The sequence below is a fragment of the Papaver somniferum genome, chromosome 8, assembly GCF_003573695.1.
Source record: "Papaver somniferum cultivar HN1 chromosome 8, ASM357369v1, whole genome shotgun sequence".
In the NCBI taxonomy this organism is placed as follows: Eukaryota; Viridiplantae; Streptophyta; class Magnoliopsida; order Ranunculales; family Papaveraceae; genus Papaver; species Papaver somniferum.
In genome coordinates, this window is record NC_039365.1 from 26080369 (window position 1) to 26099169 (window position 18801).

At 36.4% G+C, this 18801-nt stretch overlaps 2 protein-coding genes and 1 long non-coding RNA gene across 3 annotated transcripts; all 3 read right to left on the minus strand.

The window, feature by feature from the left end:
• Positions 1 to 279: 279 nt before the first annotated feature.
• LOC113305293 lies at positions 280 to 6735 on the minus strand. The gene is made up of 4 exons (XM_026554362.1): positions 6698 to 6735; positions 6549 to 6612; positions 6297 to 6377; positions 280 to 1938 (listed from the first exon to the last, which is right to left on the minus strand). The coding sequence occupies exons 1-4, from the start codon at positions 6733 to 6735 to the stop codon at positions 280 to 282; spliced, it is 1842 nt and encodes a 613-aa protein (XP_026410147.1).
• A 14-nt stretch (positions 6736 to 6749) lies between these two features.
• LOC113304127 lies at positions 6750 to 7691 on the minus strand. The gene is made up of 3 exons (XR_003338057.1): positions 7619 to 7691; positions 7334 to 7517; positions 6750 to 6889 (listed from the first exon to the last, which is right to left on the minus strand). It is a non-coding gene; the product is annotated as an uncharacterized LOC113304127 (long non-coding RNA).
• A 1735-nt stretch (positions 7692 to 9426) lies between these two features.
• On the minus strand, positions 9427 to 11035 carry LOC113305294 (protein STAY-GREEN, chloroplastic-like). The gene is made up of 4 exons (XM_026554363.1): positions 10925 to 11035; positions 10672 to 10845; positions 10228 to 10395; positions 9427 to 10017 (listed from the first exon to the last, which is right to left on the minus strand). Exons 1-4 carry the CDS (start codon positions 11033 to 11035, stop codon positions 9844 to 9846), a joined length of 627 nt encoding a protein of 208 aa, XP_026410148.1. The 3' UTR covers positions 9427 to 9843.
• Between the last annotated feature and the right edge of the window lie 7766 nt (positions 11036 to 18801).

Here is an 18801-nt window from a genome sequence, read left to right on the forward strand (position 1 = left end):
CAGAGAGGGTTGACCAAAACAACATTTGGATAGTTTAGCAAACAGCTGGTGTTTTCCGAGTAAGGAGAATGTAAACCTCAGGTGTTCCAAATGCTCAGACATGCTCTCGTTGTAGATTAAAATATCATCAAAAAACACCAGGATAAATTTTCTCAATGCAGGTTGGAACACCTCATTCATTAAGGCTTGGAAAGTGGATGGGGTACTAGTGAGGCCAAATGGCATCACCTTAAATTCATAATGGCCTTGATGTGTTATGAATGCATTTTTAAAAATGTCTTATAGGTGCACTCTGATTTGATGATACCCAGCTCTCAAGTCAATCCTTGTGAAGACAATGGCTCCATTCAGTTCATCTAATAATTGTTCAATAATTGGAATAGGAAACTTGTCTTTGACAGTGATGCTGTTGAGTTTTTTGTAGTCAACACAAAATCTCCATGTGGTGTCTTTTTTCTTGAGTAGAAGTATAGGGGATGCAAAGGTACTATTGCTTGGCTGAATGATTCCAGACTGTATCATTTCTTGGACAAGTTGTTCTACCACCCATTTTTGAATGTAAGGGAATTTATAAGCTCTGAGGTTGATTGGTGTAGCATTTGGTTGTAATGGAATTTTATGGTCCAAGTTCCTTTGTGGTGGTAATTGTTTTGGTTCTTGGAAAATATCATCAAATTCATGTAACAAGAGGAACAAGATGTCAGGAGTGATGGGTGGTGAAGTGGGTGTAGAAATGGAGAATAAATGGCCCACCATGCCATGAGTAGTGTTGGACAAAAATTTCTTAACAGTTGCACACCCCATCTGAAGTAAAGAAGGTTTTGGAAAAATTCCCTGTAATGTAATCTTCTTACGCCTATATTTAAAGGAAATGCTTAGTTTAGAAAAGTTGAAGAGAACATCACCCAATGTCTTGAGCCAATCTGCTCCCGAAACAATGTCACAACCACCCAATGGTAGGATTCTGATATTCTCTACAAAGTCATGTCCCTGCATGCTCCATTGTAGTTGTGGGCAAATACCCTTGCCGAGGGTTTGCTCTCCATTTGCAACAGTGACCTTCATTGGTGTAGTGGCTTCAATGTTGCAGTGGAGAGAAGTATCCAATGCACTGTCAATAAAGCTTGTGGTGCTTCCAGAATCAATAAGTATGGAAGCCTTGTGATTGTTAAGTACACCAGGTATTCTAATTGTATCTCCAGTGACATGACCAGTTAAGGCATGTAGTGAGATCTCCATATCAGGATGAACTGGAGAATCTTCAGCTTCTTCAAAGAATTCCCCCTCCTCTCCAGTGTCTTGGGAATCAGTATTCTCCACCTGAAGCATAAAAATATTTTGCTTCCCTTTACAGAAGTGTCCTTGCTTGTACACTTCATCACAGTTATAACATAAACCCTGAACTCTTCCTTTGTTCATCTCTTCCTGTGTCAGATTTTTAATTGTTGGGGTGGTGGGTGTAGGTTTGGAATGGTTGTGAAAGTAAGATTTGGGAGTCATATGGGCAGATTTAGGAGATGTAGGAGCTGGCCTAGGAGAGAAATTGTTAAATTGGTATTGTTTGTTTGAGCTGAAAGGCGAATTAAAGGGTTTAGTATAAGATTTAGGGAGGTGGGTCACTGAGATGAGTTTCTGTTCTTGTAATCTAGCTAATGAATAAGCAGCAACTAATGTTTTTGGGTGAAACATAGACACATATTTCCCTATCTCATCTTTTAGACCACTAAGAAAACTCATGACAAAATAAGCTTCAGTAAGTGTAGCATTCATATCTAGCATTAAAGCTTTGAGAGATTCTAATTCCTCACAATAATCATCAACTGTGGTGGTTTGAATTAGCTTATTGAAGCTTCCTACAAAGTTTTCCTCAATAGGATTTTCAAACCGAGCACACAAATGTCTGGCTAAATCCGGCCAAGTAATACGCGGACGATTCACCTGAAAAATTTAGAAACCACCGTTCTTCCCTACCCTTTAAATAGATTTCAGCTATATCAACTCTCTTATGTTCTTCTATATCATTTAATTGAAAATATCTTTCACTCTTTTGAATCCAACCCCGAGGGTTATTACCGTCAAAATGAGGAAAATCGATCTTTGGGAGACGGTGAATATTACCCGAGGAAGATCGATAGTGATTGGTGAAGTTAGATCCTTCAGCATCCTGATTGTGAGAACCACCAACATCCTCAGGACGATTCTGTAGAGGTCGATTGAATAAGGAAATGAGATTTCGATTATTCTCTTGTATTAGGAAATAATATATGAGAGTCTATTTTTAGGAGATATGCATTTAAGTTGTGAGAGTTATATTAGGAATTGTCTTGAGAATCAAGTCTTATGATTGTATAAATATCTTGAAGAATTAATGAAAAATACACCAAGATTATCATTAATGTAGTCTTTTATGCTTCCGCGTGTTTATGCTCTCCTCTCTCTTGCTCGATCCTTAACATGGTATCAGAGCAAGGTGAGAGGGAGAGAGGAGAGGAAGATAGTTAGAAAAATTCATAGGATTCGTGGTGTTTTTGGGGTTTCATGTTCTGTGACCAAGATATAGCATCCAGAAGACAAGAGTTATTGTTGCTGTATACGTGCGATGATTAAGTTTCTGCTATTACATACAAGAACAACATATAACTGAATCAAGCTGGTGTTTTAGCATCAGAAATCGAGAAAAAAAAATCAATTATGGTTTTGTCATGAATGAAGCAATTGAGATGCATGCCGTGAGATTTAGAAGGAAAAAAAGGTTGAAAACTAATTGTTGTGTTTGGCAGACGAACTTGTTCTATTGAAGCTCAACTGCTGTAATAAATCCATGAAGAGAGAAGTGTATTGCCGATCGATAATGATCATCAACGGCTCAAATAAGGAATTGTGTACGACTTAGTTGGAATTTTTGGGTGATATTTGATCAATCAAACCCGAAAAGAAGAACTGTTGCAGTCTTGTTATATAAAGAGGGCGAATGATTGATAAGGGAGTTGAGAAATGTGATGTTTCCATTGTTGGCAGTAACGATGATGATCTGCTGAAAGATGAAGATGAAAGAAGAATCTTATGGTCGGAGACATAGGATGTTGGCAGTAGAACATGGAGAAAGAGTTGCTGCCAATGGTATCGAGATGTGAGAAAACAGAGAAGTGAGATGGACTCGAGAAAGCCAGAGAAAAAGAAGGAAGTTATCCGCGATGGAGCTAGATGTTGTTGGTGGGATGATAGCTTGAAAAGATGAAACAGAACCGTAAAGAACCGTGGTCTGTGAACGGTAGATGTTGCTGGGATAACTTGAAAATATGAGAAGTATTTTCCGGTAAGTAGACAAAATAGAGAAAGAGTCTATGAACGGTTATGCAACCGAGGACGAGAATGCAAGTTACTAATATGGTTGATGGTTAGCAACAGATGGAAAACTCGAAATGGTGCGAGATCAAAGAGGTGTTTGACAAGAATTACAAGAAGAACTGTTGTTGATGTGTGATATAAAAATATTGATGATGACGGATGGTGATTCATGGGGTTTGAATCTGTTTTGCGAGAATGCAGAGAAGAACCCTAGTGAAACTAAAGAAAGCATTGTGTTGTTGTGGACTCGAGAAGAAGTTTTGGGTATGATTTTGAAAGTTATAAGTTACAGAGAAGCTGATTGCCTCCATTAGAATTCAATGATGACTAGTGGTTAGAAGATGAATTTCGAAACAAAGAAGAAGTTTAAGGTGATTTGAAGATGGGTTGAAAGCCTCAAAGAAAATAAAGAAGATGCAGACAAGATGTTTGTTTAAATGCAAGGATGATCAGGGAAACACAAGTGTGACAATTATGTCGCAGCGTTGCAAATCTGTTATGAATACAGAAATGTGGCAAATCTGTATAGCGTGGCAAATTTGTAACAACAATATAACAACAAGAAGAATAGTTAGAGCTTGTGGCAGAAGCTTGATGAAATGAAAGATTGTGAGAGAATCTTTAAAAGCGAAGAAGTGTGACGGTTTTTGCAACAAAGGCGTGAATGGAACAAGAGAAGAGGAACAAGGTTGTGCGAAAATAAATAAATAATAATAATAATAATATCACCAAGAGGTGATAAGAAAAAAAACAACAATAGTAGGTTAAAATCCTATGAGTTGTCGAGAGAGTACGAAAAGTATTCTATTGAAGAAAAGAAAGCAAGAGTACGAGAAGTATTCTACCGAAGAAACGAAGAGGACCGCAGTGTCCTTAAACTATAATTAGGACCGCAACGTCCCTAAACTAAGAAGAGGGGACCGTAATGTCCTTAAACTACAATTGGTACCGTAATGTCCTTAAACTACAACGGGATCGTAATGTCTTTAAACTACGAAGGGGACCGAAATGTCCTTAAATTACAAAGATGGGACAGTAATGTCCTTAAACTACAATCGGGACCGAAATGTCCAAAAATACTATGAGGATCGAAATTGGAAGATTTTTTTTCTTTTCTTTTTCACAAAAATGTGAGGGAAAGCTCAGTTTAAATTTCTTTTGTCCAAGATGGGCATTCGTGATCTACATGCTCCATCTTGAGGGAGGGTATTAGGAAATAATATATGAGAGTCTATATTTAGGAGATATGTATTTAAGTTGTGAGAGTTATATTAGGAATTGTCTTGAGAATCAAGTCTTGTGATTGTATAAATATCTTGAAGAATTAATGAGAAATACACCAAGATTATCATTAATGTAGTCTTTTATGCTTCCGCGTGTTTATGCCCTCCTCTCTCTTGCTCGATCCTTAACATCTTGTAATTCTTCCTTAAAGCTAGTTTTGATTGTGTCTAACTGAGAAGTAATATCTGTGGAGAGGGTTTTGAAATCAGAACGGAGTTGAGCAATAGCAGCGACATTAACGTCAGTTTTATCTGCAACTTCCTTGAGAGTCATCGGGAAAAACAAAATTTTTGGGTGGATTGTAGCGGCTCTGATGCCAGTTGTTGTATCCCTACAACAATTAACAGACAGAGATGGATAGAATGGTGAAAATCACCTCTCGAATCAGAAATTCAAGCCAAAATTCTGAGCCGGAGGCGCAACCAATTTCATTAATGAAAACAATACTTTGATAGATGAAGAAGATAATCCTTCTTACACATTAAGTAGCTAATAATTAAGCCCTAACTAGACTCAATCGAACAACTACGCGTGGCAAGCTATCAACGGTCCATAACCACCCAATGATAGCCGGTCTTGAAATACTAAGGCACACAAAAACTATTCACATGTGCAGACCACAGAGTGGTTTACACAATAGGGGATACAACAATTGGTTGGATTTTAGTACCCTCATTTCTCAACCATGTGTAAACTCAATCCTTTAGTTTAAATCTCATTTTCCTAGCAAAAAAAAGATTTCCTCTGTCAGAACCTCTATTAGGGCTTTGTACATGTAATAAAAACTTTAGGCCCAGTTTCAGGGTCCAATTGGCAAGCATTTGCATATGGGGAAATTAGGCTCAGGCCCAACCCATGGATAACCCATAATATGAGGCCCTTAATTAAAAAAAGTTTAAATCTAGGCCCCGAATTTTTAAAAGACCTTGATACCCTTATGCATATTGTCAAGCCCATAATTAAATAAAATTTAAATCTAGGCCCAAAATTATTAAATCTAGGCCCGAAATTATTAAAGTACAGTGCGAAGGTGTAACCAGAAGTTACACATGCATATGGCATGTGTAACCAGAAGTTACACATCCTTATGATATGTGTAATGCAAAGTTACACTTGTATATATATGCAAAAAATAGACATCAAAAAGAAAACACAAAAAAATACAATTATTACTTTAATATTCATTTACAATAATTTCTTAGCATGTGTAACTAGAAGTTACACACGCATCTGTTTAGTGTAATTGAGAGTTACATGTGTCTATCTAGTGTAACTGAGAGTTACACATGCATCTGACTTGTGTATTCAGCGTCAACTCCAGTTCCAGCGAGACCATTACCACGTTTAAGCAATTATATTTTATGAAGTTATCTGAAACCTGAAATATAACAACAAGCAATCAATATTTATACGATTAAAATGAACAGTACATACAACAATGTATATTTCAGTTTCACAAGCATCTGACTAGTGTAGCTAGCAGTTACACATGCATCTGAATTGTGTAACTGAGAGTTACACATGCATATAACATGTGTAACTAGGAGATACACATGCATCTGGCTTGTGTAACTTTCAGTTACACATGCATATGACTAGTGTAACTAAGAGTTACACTTGCATATGGAATATGCCATTTAAAGTGGAACGTTATTCCTACTAACCTTGTTTTTCAAATTGACCAAGACTCGCAGATGGTTCTCAGTACCACCGGAAACAAGGTCATATCCCAATGCGTTCAAGGTCTTCAAGAGTTAACATGTCATAACATAAGAAAATAAACGTTAAGAGAGAGCATGGTACGTATTAGTTTTTAATTTTAAAGGAATATAACCATGTAAAAGCCTTACTTCCACAAACTATGAGCAATTTTTGAGAACATGTTCTTGATAAGCCTTGTACTCCAGGGTAATTACCAGCATCATATAAGAATGCTCCTGGAAAGACTTTGAGAAATGAGTTGATAAAACCCATGAAATACTGCCGCAAGGAGTTTAAACAACATATCATACAATAATTTAGTTTTGAAAGCTACGCATACAACAATAACACAAAATTTAGTTACCTGCCCGCTAAAGAAAGAATTTCATTTGTTGAAACCATTGTATGTTCTGCATCAATATCATCTCCATCAGGCTCCTCATCATAAGTCTCCTCACTGAAGCCACCAACCTAATAACAAATTCAACCTAATCGACCATCAATTGATCTAAAAAAAGGCTAGTGTCTTGTCAGTGCGCACAAAAAACGTCGAGACCTGCATAAAAATCAATTGATCCAAAAAAGGCTACAACTATTCAGAAATTATTGTCATAAAAATATTAAGATGCCATAGTCTAAACATTCCAAAAAAAACATGTGTATTCAGCTGGTATACATACAAAATGCATGTGTAATTGGGAGTTATATATGCATATGGCATGTGTAATTGTGAGTTACACATGCATCCGTAATACACAAACTACTCAAAAAGTGAAAACAAATAACACTTTTCTGATCAATTAAAGGAGATTAATCAGTTTGTCTTACTACAACATATGGGACATAAGTATCCAAAGTATTGATATCATGAAGAATATGTATTAGCAGTTTAACACGGATATCAGTAAATGGAGAGATCTGTTTTGTGCAAGGCGTATGACATAAATGATAGAGAATAAATCGCGTTTTCGGTACAAGCAACAGAAGTAGGGAAACTTACTGTTTTCAGTGTACCCTTCATATGAAGGAACCTTCCATCCTGAGAAAGGAACCAGGAAAGGAGCTTTAAGATACATAGCTCAAATAACACTGTTTTGCCGCTTCCAGTTGGCGCCAAAATGACCATGTTCATGTCAGAGAAGTAACAACCAGAAAAGCGCTCACTCTGCAACGAATTGAAATACCTGCATCCGCAAGAATAAGATAAACTATTATAACACCTTACTAGTTCAGATCAAGCAAACAACCGAAGCTGAAAAAGTATATAACAACGGCGTATCCTCACCTCAGGAGTGGCTACAGAATTACAGACTCAACAAAGTAAATTTGACACTCAGCAATTCCGCCGACCACCTAATCTGCCACTTATACCTATACCTCCAACATTCACACCTTAGCTCCAACTCCAACACCACCACCGGCTCCAAAGCATGCACCTATACCACCACCGGAACTTATTAACCATAGAAGATCCTTCATACAAATAATTTCACTAACACAAAGATAAAAAAAATGTTACTCAAGACGAACACGCTAACTGAAACAGTTGGGTTTCATGGTGCTTAGCAGGTACACATGTAATGGCTTGTGTAAACGGCAGTTACACATGCATATGACTTGTGTAATCTCCGGTTACACATCCATATGTCTTGTGTAATATCCTGTTACACATCCATATGCTTGTGTAATATCCAGTTACACATGCATATGCTTGTGTACTCAGAGCATATAAATTATCTACATGAGCGCTAGAAGCAGTGATATGACATAGAGCTACTCAATAAATAAGATAAAATCACACTTACAACATATGATGTATCTCAGCTGCAGCTTTCTCCTCCTCACCTGCAACATTACATCCAAGCCACAAATAGCACAACCACATCTCCATTTATAACTCACAGTAACATATTCATTCAAATCCAATGCTAGCCTGCATTTTTGCCTTAGTCACCATCATATCTTCACTCCCTTCTTCTGTAAATTTCATTTACAACCAACCATATCACCACCACTAATTTACAATAAATAATACTAGGATAACAAATTCGATTTCATTGACAGAGATACATCAAACTATATAGAGTTAGAAGTAAAGTACACAAGATTAAGCAATTCAATCAAAGTTTATAAAATTCATAACAAATACATGGGTAATAGAGATGATGATTCGCTGATTTCGAATCTGAACACCAATTTTCAGTCAAGTCTTAAGATAAACAGATCGATTGATATTCAGTAAGGAAACCTAGAAAAAAAAATTATAACATCTTTCAATATTTTCATCTTAAAAAGCTAAAAAACGATTAAACTGTAACAGATCTGAACTTTGATCATGAGTTCATAGATAAAATTCAGTGAAATCATAACTTCGAAGATTTCGAGAGAAAAAATTCAAAATTAATAACATATAACTTCAATTGAATTAAGAGATAATGAAAAATGAAGCTTATCTGCACGTCGATTTGATTTCGTAGATGAATCTTCAGATGCAGGATTAAACAAATCATCTTCATCTTCCATATGATCTATCTTTTGATCATATGCAATCGATCTTTGACATAAGTGAAATAACAGAGGCATAGACGAAGAAGATGTGATAGATCGTCGTTGTTGCAGTCGAATATTTGGATGAAGACGAAGAAGATTTGATGCAGTCGAAAATGAATCTCAGGAACCCTAGAAACCATTGTTCTACAACAGAGAGAGATAAAGATGAAAGAGAAAGAGAATAGAGAAATGAAAAGAAGCTTCTGGGATTCCCTTGTATAAATACTAAAGGGCAATGTTGCCATTATTAAAGTTCGGAATAATTAATTATGGGCCTGATCTAAAGATAATTTGATTTTTCGGGCCTAATAATATCATTTTATGAAAGTGTGGAGTTGAGGGTGGAGGATCCATTTTGTGGGGCTTCTATATGTTTGAACCCATATAGTAGGGGGTTCTAGTATTTTTCACTTTGCATATTTCTCAAACGTATTTGAAAATCATGTATGCTGGCTGCTGCAATCATTTTATCTGCAAACAAAACATGGACTATTTAAATCTCCCAACTAAATTTCATATAATTGAAAAGGAGCCTTTACGGCTCTACCTCACCAAACCCACATAAGCCAATAAATATTGTTTCCCATAGTAATGGGAACTTCCCCACATGAATGGGACCTAAAGCAATTGGAAGTATGCAAGCGCAAACCACTGACAAGTCACTGGTGCCGACCCATGTGTTTATGGTGATGAGTTTACATTCTAAAACGTTTCAAGTTTTGCTTCTAATGGATTCCCTAGGCTAGTAAATTGTGCAACAGTGCAGATACATTAACATTATTTTGAGTAGATCAACGAATGTAGTCTCCGCATCTACTAAGAAATTGGTTGCGCCCAGACCAGAAAATAGCAAAAAACTTGGTCGATTGAGCTCGCTACAGACATAGAACTGAAGACAAAGTTAACACAACTTGAGTAATTAATTTCTATTATAATTCGTCGGTGTCATCATCTAAAGTTTTAATCTGACTTGATCCAGTCTGACGGTGCTTCAGCATCCTTTAACGGACCCCAACACTCTACCTTGTTGAATTCTTGCAGATTTGAATGAAAATACACCCAAACTAAAGCTTCTTCTAACTCTGGGTAGTTCTGAAACAAATTTCCATCTCCATGTACAAATGCTTTCAATACCTGTTTGCATAATTTGAACAACTATTTCAAAACCTGGATTCAAAGAATCAGGTTGTGCATCGTGAGCAAAGATATAATGAAAGCCTAGTTAACCACGGATGCGGCACCATTGCTAGTTGCGCACAATGAAAGGGCAGCACGATTTGCTGGATCATTTGAAGTTGGTTGCTCTCGAATAATAAGAAGATAAGAGAAGGCAAGGAATTTTACCACAGGAAGTTCTTTGCGGAAGATGTAGAATCTGAGCCTTGCAAGGAGATTCAAAAGAAAATGAGTACCACTTATATGGCAATGAACATGTGGAGACATATTTCCTTTAACCTTCTTCCACTCTGCAACTACTTCATCTCTTTGTAATTTGTTGTACCAACCTTGTACCTATTTTATTCCAGATCAAATCAAACTGGATTAGATCAATCTAAAGTGTCATGTGTGTTTTCAATCAAATCCGTATAAGAAGGAGAAAAAAAAGAGGGTGCAAGAGAAAGTGCAATCCTAGAAATGCAGCAACAACTCAAGCCCATTTCACATTGAAAATGCGAACAGTGTCTTGGCATCTTTCTGGAATAACTTTCCTGTTTTGGATGATTTAATGTCTCAAAATCGCAGAAAATAAACAAAGTTTTTTCTAAATCAGGTAGTAAATAGTAGTACCTGTGATCCATCAATGGTTTGAGAGATGGCAAGAATAAGCTTAGAAGTGATATCACTGTGCGTAAGTGTATAAGTTCTTGGAAGATTTCCAGAATGTTTCTTTTCATCTACACCCAAAAACAGTACCTTCAACTTTGATGCTTCAAATACAGCTGGTCCAAACAATTTTGCCACCTACAGAAACACACACGCAGACACACACATAAATCAAAACACTTGCAGAAAAACAACAGAATGTTGTAGCAAAGATTACCGGAACAATTGATCGGATTTTCTTGAAAGATCGATTGCATTTTTGATGAGGTTGACGTGATAATGGTTCGGTTAGTTGTGATGAAAGAAGAAAAGTAGCAGTGACAGCCATCTCTCAGCATCCACAGTCGATAATGTAAAATGGTACAATGAGGGTGGCAATATATTGGAATATATGGCGCACGTATAGTGAAGAGACCGAAGTGATTGTGCAGTGCTCAGACGATAACCATTTGCTTTTAGAACCTTGAAATTTTACTGGCTAGGTCCCGGCAGGCAGACAAGAGAATTAAGAGCACCGTTTGTACATATTTTTAGCACATTGTGTTAGCTACGTATTCTTACTAGAGTGGTGAAGTCGTTTGACGCTGGATTTTACATCATCATACCATAAAGATAACAGATACTCCTATATAAGGCTCATACCAGAAATATCTGTTAGGGGTTTGTATTTTAGTTATTGCCACTTCAACCACACAATATTCACATATTTTTTTTTTTTTTCTAAGCAATGCTGTCCGGCACCATTTTGCGGGTAGTTATCTCGCTCAAACGGTTTTTTTACCGTTAGATCACGCTAAAACCCAGATCTAACAGCCTTGAACCATTTAGGAAAAATGGTGGGTCTTTCCTGAATTCGAATCTAACCGTTAATTTGATCATCTAACGGTAAAGAAGTCCGCTTGAGCGGGATAGCTACCCGCAAAACAATGCGGGATAGCATTTGTCTTTTTCAAATGCCATTGAAAATTTTGTATGATGCAATCGTATTTTCTTTTCTCTAAACAGATGTGATCAACATGTTCAATGGACTTATTAGAGAGCTGAAACTACAAACAGAAAATGAATTAAAAATGTTTCCTGACCGACCTAACTAAATTTCATACGGCTTCCGCCAAAGCCATCAATTTTTCTTTTCTTTTCTTTTGGAGGCTGCTAGCGGTACGATGGGGACTATTACCTACAGGGGATGTCCTATGAGCACGGAAATGACTTTTGGGTGCAATAATCATAAACAATAAAAAATCAAATAAATAAAAGTTATTGGTAGTTAGCTTATTTGTAATGGAAGTGATGATTCGATGAAACAAGCGAACCCCCAAATATCCGCAATAACAACACGATAAAACTTTAGAAAAACAGAGTGAATCACGTGTTCAACACACCGTCCTTAAGATATTAGCGTCCGATTACATCCAAAAGTGATGTTCTATCCCCCACAAGGCAGATGCCTCCAGGATAAAAACATCCTACTACACCTATTACTAGCATATGTAAATAGATGTTCAATTTGAACTTAGAACCTCCGTAAAAACCCTTAAGGAAAAACGTAAAAACTTAAAGAAAAAACAACAGAAAAAGATTTTTTCTTTGGGGTCTCTCTAAAATATATTTTTTGGATTTTACAAAAATAAGAAAATTTGTTTATATAAGGAAATAATACAACTTAAGCTTTTCATTCACAAAAGAAAACATGAGTTGTTTTATTTAGTCAAAACCTTAAAATATAAATATGAATTGTTTTTCAACAATCCCCCACATGAATGAAAACCTCGGTAAAACATGAAAAAATATAGATAAATCTTGATAAGTCAACACCCCAATCCCCACGACCCTACCTAACCGAACATACATATGGACCGTCCGTTTGTTGAAATCATACTAGTCATTTCTACGTCCTCTCCCTCACACAAAAGTGTGTCGATCCATGGTCATATTATGGATTGCATAAATCATAATAGTATGGAGAGCTTTCATCTTCAGTTTCTCACATGTGAGACTAAAGGTTTCTTTCACCAAAGTGAAAATGCATGAACTAGTGAACCCTTAGTGATCCTTAGGTCTTAAGTTCCAGTAATATTAAAACCATCAAAACCACATGAAACTCATTTTCTCAAAAATGATTCAAATTTCGACAAAAAACAAAAATCACATAAAAACGCAGGAAATACCATTTTAGGAAGAGGTGTCCATGAGGTCATGAACCTTTGCTTAGTGAGATATTACCGGAACTACTTTCTACAGACAGTGAACCCGATGTCTTGACTGCTAGTTATTGATGTAATTCGTGATAAAAACCACGTATGATATCTCCAAGGTTGCTGCCAAGCTCGTGTCGTTGTGTCCAATTTGGTCTTGCACATATCTCGTTTCTTAGAATGCTCTAGAGAATCAGGTTATATTCTCATAGGAAGCGGCCCCACTTCCTAATTCAGATAGGTGAGTTCCATCAAGAGTGTTTACTGCTACACTCCACTTCAATCTTAAATTGAAACTATAAAACTCATTAAGCCTTATTTAAAAGTCATCCTCCACATGCAGTCACACTATCACATCTACACCTTAGGGAAGGGACAGAGAATGAAATTCTCTGATAGTGTTTACCTTTACCCACCACAAATTAGTTGTCTCATTCAAAACCTTAATCTTGGGATCTCCAAACATCAAGGTTGAGTATCCGTCATGACAATTTTAATTGATGAGTTTAAGCCCAATCTCCCTCGATGCAATTATGACTATCTCATTGGACAAACCTTTCGGTAAAGGTTGCGCGATATTCTCCTTGGACTTTATCCAATCAATGCAAATAACACCTATTGAGATTAGTTTGAAAAATCGAGGGTCTAACAACACCACCCAATATTTCTCTTAGAAATCTGTATGGACAAACTCGAATATACTTTCAAGAGAATCAACAAGACTCAATCAATTAAAAGTATATCAACGAGTTTATATCTCTCTTCTTGATTTGATTTACTCAAGCATGAACTGCGAGTTCTAATCAAATGCAAGGAATAACTTGGATGGTACCAAAGACCAATATCCAAGGATCAATCAATGACAATCAACAACCAAAGGATGGATTACTCTAATTGATGATCTAATGCATAACCTGTATTATTTCAATTATAAAGATAAAACAATATAATGTGGAAATTGAAATAACACAGACACCAAAATCTTTGTTAACGAGGAAACCGCACATGCAGAAAAACCCTGGGACCTAGTCCAGATTGAACACACACTGTATTAAGCCGCTACAGACACTAGCCTACTCCACGCTAACATCGGACTGGACTTTAGTTGAACCCCAATCAATCTCCCACTGATCCAAGGTACAATTATGCTCATATGCCTCTGATCCCAGCAGGATACTGCGCACTTGATTCCCTTAGATGATATCTCCCACAAATAAGAGTTGCTACGACCCAAAATCGCAGGCTTTGACAATAAACAAATCTGTTTCACACAGACAAGTCTATCAAAGGATCAATCTGTCTCCCACAGATAAACCCTAAAGGTTTTGTTCCGTCTTTTGATAATAATCAAGGTGAACAAGAACCAATTGATAATCCTGTCTTATATTTCCGAAGAACAGCCTAGAACTATCATTCACCTCACAACAATCTTAATTGTATGGTAGCGAAACAAGATGTTGCGGAATCATAAACAATGAGACGAAGATGTTTGTGATTACTTTTTATATCTTGCCTATCGGAGATATCAATCTCAAGCCAATCAATCTGATTGTACTCGTACGATAGAAGATACAAGATCAGATCACACAACTATGATAAAAGTAGTATCGGTCTGGCTTCACAATCCCAATGAAGTATTAAAGTCGTTAACCTGGTTTTAGAAGAAGAATACCAAAGGTTAAAGTAGAATCGACTCTAGCACGCAAACTAGTATCACACGTAAGGTGTGGGGATTAGTTTTGCACAATAATATACGTCTCCTTTATATATTCTTTCAAATCAGGGTTTACAACCAATGTTAGCTTAGTAACAAAGCATTCAATATTCAAGCTAATATTTCTCAACCGTCAGATCGAAAACTTAGCTTGTTACACACACTTGACAATGCACGCTTCTAGGTTTGTTAACCATACCCAAACGTATGCACTTGTTGGTTCAACAATAGTTAACCAAAAGGTTAGCCATATGAGCATTTCATATCAACCATGTTCTTCTTCACCATAACTAGTTCAAATGACTTCAAATGAACTAGTTAGAGAGTTGTTCAATTGCAAGGAAATCTTATGTACTACACAAGACACAATTGAAGCAAAGATGAACTTTTATAGCCACGGTTTGCAAACTGTATTCCTTAGTATTTTTATGTTTAAGTTCGGAAATCATCTTCAGATATATAACCTTCTCAAGTTCGCAGACTAGGTTCACGGACTTAAGTTACCGGGCAGAGTTTACAAACTCCAGCAGAAATTCTCGGGTATGAGAACTTCGTCGGTTCGCGGACTTGGTTCGCGGACTGAGTTCGCGGACTTAGCTTCACGCAAGTAGTTTGTCAACTCCAGCAGAAATTCTCGGGTTTGAGAACTTCGGAAGTTCGCGGACTTGGCTCACGCCATTCTTCCGGTTCTCTTGATCAACAAAGTTCGCAAACTTTGGTTCAAGGAATAGGACTTATACATAAATGTGTTTCCACAACAATGCTTATGTCCTCCGTTGGTTATGTAATCTAAACTCTTATTTCAATCATTGAAACATTCTTAGAGGATGTTATATAGTTATTACACCGTTTCTCGTCAAAGCAATTTTCAAGATGATTGAAACATATCATGACTTTTGTCACATGGTAAAGATAAACTTGATCGAAGCGAAGCTTACCAACACATATTTCGAGATATAGATAGGCGAGGTATACTCGGCTCGAAATACCAAATGTGTATAATCCAAGTCTATATATATAACATACCACTTCTTGTCTAAAAGAGTAGGAGATAGAGTAGATAGACTTTTGAGTGATAGATAAGTTCAAGTCTTCATATACCTTTTTTCCGAGAAGTTCCACCGGTTCCTTGAGTAGTTCTTCTACTTGTATGATGAATCGTCATGAAGTCCTAGAGCTCAGCTACACTTTCTATCCTAGTCCGAGACTTAGCTATAATAGACTAGAAATCAAGACTTATAGTTTTGATCACTAACATTGACAAACATGCTTGAGATAGCAACCGCATGCGAGTTCGACCGAGCAATGCTCTAACAATCTCCCCCTTTGTCAATTTTAGTGATAAAACTATCAATACATATAGAATACAAAAAAGATAAAGAAACTTTAGTAACTCTTATTCCACATGTCTAATATTCAACATTCCTCAAAATCTTCGTCACTTCCAAGTACTCCAATGATACCAAAGGTTGTAAGTTTAGCATCACCGTTGTTGAAGATCCGTAGCTATAACAATGAGAAAATATAGTTCTCGATCATTGTTATACAGTGTCATAGTATTATTACACAGCGTTAAAGTTCAATTGCATCACAACTTCAACAATAATACTATGGTGATGTGTATCACTCCCCCTTAGTCAATACTCCATATCACATGGAAACCACCCCCCCTTACATAATGATCCGAAAACCATATGTATTTGTAGTATGAACTAATTAATTCTACCCCTTTTTGTCAATAAAATTGGCTAAGGTACAAGAATGGGATCATAATGAAATTTCCGAGAGAGACATCTCATGACAAAAGGAAAAAATACATACCAACTAATTTAGATGTAATCATAAAGCCGAAGCTAAATGCATTCATCAAGGAGTTTAAAGATACAAGATGACCTCTCTAAAATTCCACAGCTGCACACCCCTCAAGATATGACCATTAAGCACAAGTTCAAAATAACTCTCCCCCATTCGATGTCATTCCCGAAAGAACAACAAAAACGACCTTAATTTCAAACGAAAAGAAGGATTTTTATTGGAAACCAATAACCACAAGAATAATTTTCTATATCCAAAATCTTAATCAAATTAATCACAAGTAAAACCCATGATTAATTTAATCGGAATACACAATCAAATTAAACACAAGAGGTGATCAATTCAATTGATTGTGCTCAACATAAGAGAACTTATGGAGACACGAAAATACTCAACTAGATTAATTACAAGAGAACCCATAATTAATCTAATTGGAATACACAACCAAAATAATCACAAAAGTAATCAATTTAATTGTCATTTGTTTTGCTCGACATAAAAAAACTTACGGAGCAATGACTAAATAACCAAACAAGATGATTAATTTAGTTCAATACGCTCGACATAACATATCTCACGGAACACCAACTAAGCTAAAAGATCAACTTGGTTGTATAGTTCTCAACATAAGATACATTACGGAGCCTCACAGTACTACATAAAATATGGATCAGGGATGATCAATACACGAGGATTCATTCTATCTTCAATCACTATTTGCATAACGACAATTAATAGACATAATCCTTGAAAACAAAAGATTTTAATCTATCTTCCATCAAATGTGTGACAATATAGGCTTAACTTTTGTATTTTTCAAAAGTCTATTCATTCTTTTACCAGTACGTGAATACCGATCACAAACAACTTTACTTTTGACAGAGTATGGGACAAACATAGTTCACGTACGTAAACACCAATATCCCATAACAAATTGCTATATGTAAAATCATAAATATTAATACTGCAAAACATCATCCTCCAAATATTTTTAGAATTTAATACCAAATAAACCTAAAAAGAACAAGAAGATGAAACATAATAGCTATGTGTAGTCACAGTCATTGTTATTCAAGCACTAGTTATTCTTCCAACTAAACCAAAAAGAAGACATACTAGGCAACAATGTCTTTGAGAAATTCCTTATCATTCCCGAACTCCTTGTCGTCAACAGCCATTGGAATATAAGGTTCGTGGAGGAAGGAGTCAATACCAACGAACCGTCTTGGCTGATGATGTCGAACCAGGGCCTTCTAAATTTCCAAAGATCTTAAAACGCAAGCCTTTATTTCACTAATATCCTTTCTTACTTCCTTCAACTCATCAAGAACATCGGAAAACTTCTGAGAGTTAGAAGGGACATCCCTTGGATTTCTTGTATTCCTCCTCTTTCTTTTCAAGGAAGGAGTTACTGGATATTTATCCTTTTCCTTGATTGATGGCTTAACAATCATATTGACATCTTTTCTATCCAAAGACATGATGCTTAGAGAAAAATTATAAACAACTGGTTTTTGTGAGTGGAATTCACAATCTCATCAAGCAATCTTAAGATATAAAGGATATGAAAGAGGAAAAAGGAATGTAGGGTTTGCAACCTTTAAACAGGTTCGTGGACGCCCAACTCTAAACCCTATAAAGAATAGAATTGTCGATAATAACCCTTTACTTTATTTGTTAGACAGAAAAAACAAACCTAAAAGAAACTTTCCCTAAAGCGTGAGTGGTACAAAATCTTATCTCTTTTGATCAGGTACATGAGACAAGATTTACCAAACAACACAATCAATTTGTGTTGTGGTAAACAACAATTTGTCCACCATTTTACCCTAGAGAGGAATCCTCAGACTTCTTTCTATCAAAGAGATTTGACCATACCTTCTTTTCTAATGGTATTATTTTGTCTTTGGAAACCAACTTCTTAGACGAAAATAAAATCCTACATACCTCAGCAGTCTTCTGAGCAAGTTTAAGCTTCCTTGCCAATCGATTTGCTCTTCGTTGAAGTTTATCGGCGTGCCTCACTTGGTGTTTGTACTTGTAACATCTTGATAGTTCATGACCCTTCTGAGAACAAAACGAGCACGTCAAACTTGGATAGTATTCAGGCATATGTGGTGTGAACGCAGCTAGACACATAGTAGATCCTGAAATATTACAACCAGAGTTTCCAAAGGATGGGTCACTTGATTCTTCCAGCTTGATTGGATTCTCCTTTTCACCGAAACCATCAAGGTTGATATATGTATTGCTTCAATTATCAAAATCAATGTTTTCACATAGACGACTGACACTTTATTTCCTGTCTTCATCAGAATCATAGATCTCAGACATCTCATCAAGTGTTACAGCAAGACCTTTGTTCCCAGT

Bases quoted from the DNA above. Each gene is read 5' to 3' on its own strand.
- LOC113305293 (XM_026554362.1), bottom strand. From the start codon at position 6,735: ATGGTTTCAACAAATGAAATTCTTTCTTTAGCGGGCAG. The intron at 6,378-6,548 runs GTAATTACCCTG...TAACTCTTGAAG, and splicing joins AGCATTCTTATATGATGCTG to ACCTTGAACGCATTGGGATA. The intron at 1,939-6,296 runs GTTAGTAGGAAT...TAAATTTTTCAG, and splicing joins TGGTCAATTTGAAAAACAAG to GTGAATCGTCCGCGTATTAC.
- LOC113305294 (XM_026554363.1), bottom strand. From the start codon at position 11,035: ATGGCTGTCACTGCTACTTTTCTTCTTTCATCACAACTAACCGAACCA. The intron at 10,846-10,924 runs GTAATCTTTGCT...GTGTTTCTGTAG, and splicing joins AAATCCGATCAATTGTTCCG to GTGGCAAAATTGTTTGGACC. The intron at 10,018-10,227 runs GTAAAATTCCTT...TTATGCAAACAG, and splicing joins TCCGCAAAGAACTTCCTGTG to GTATTGAAAGCATTTGTACA.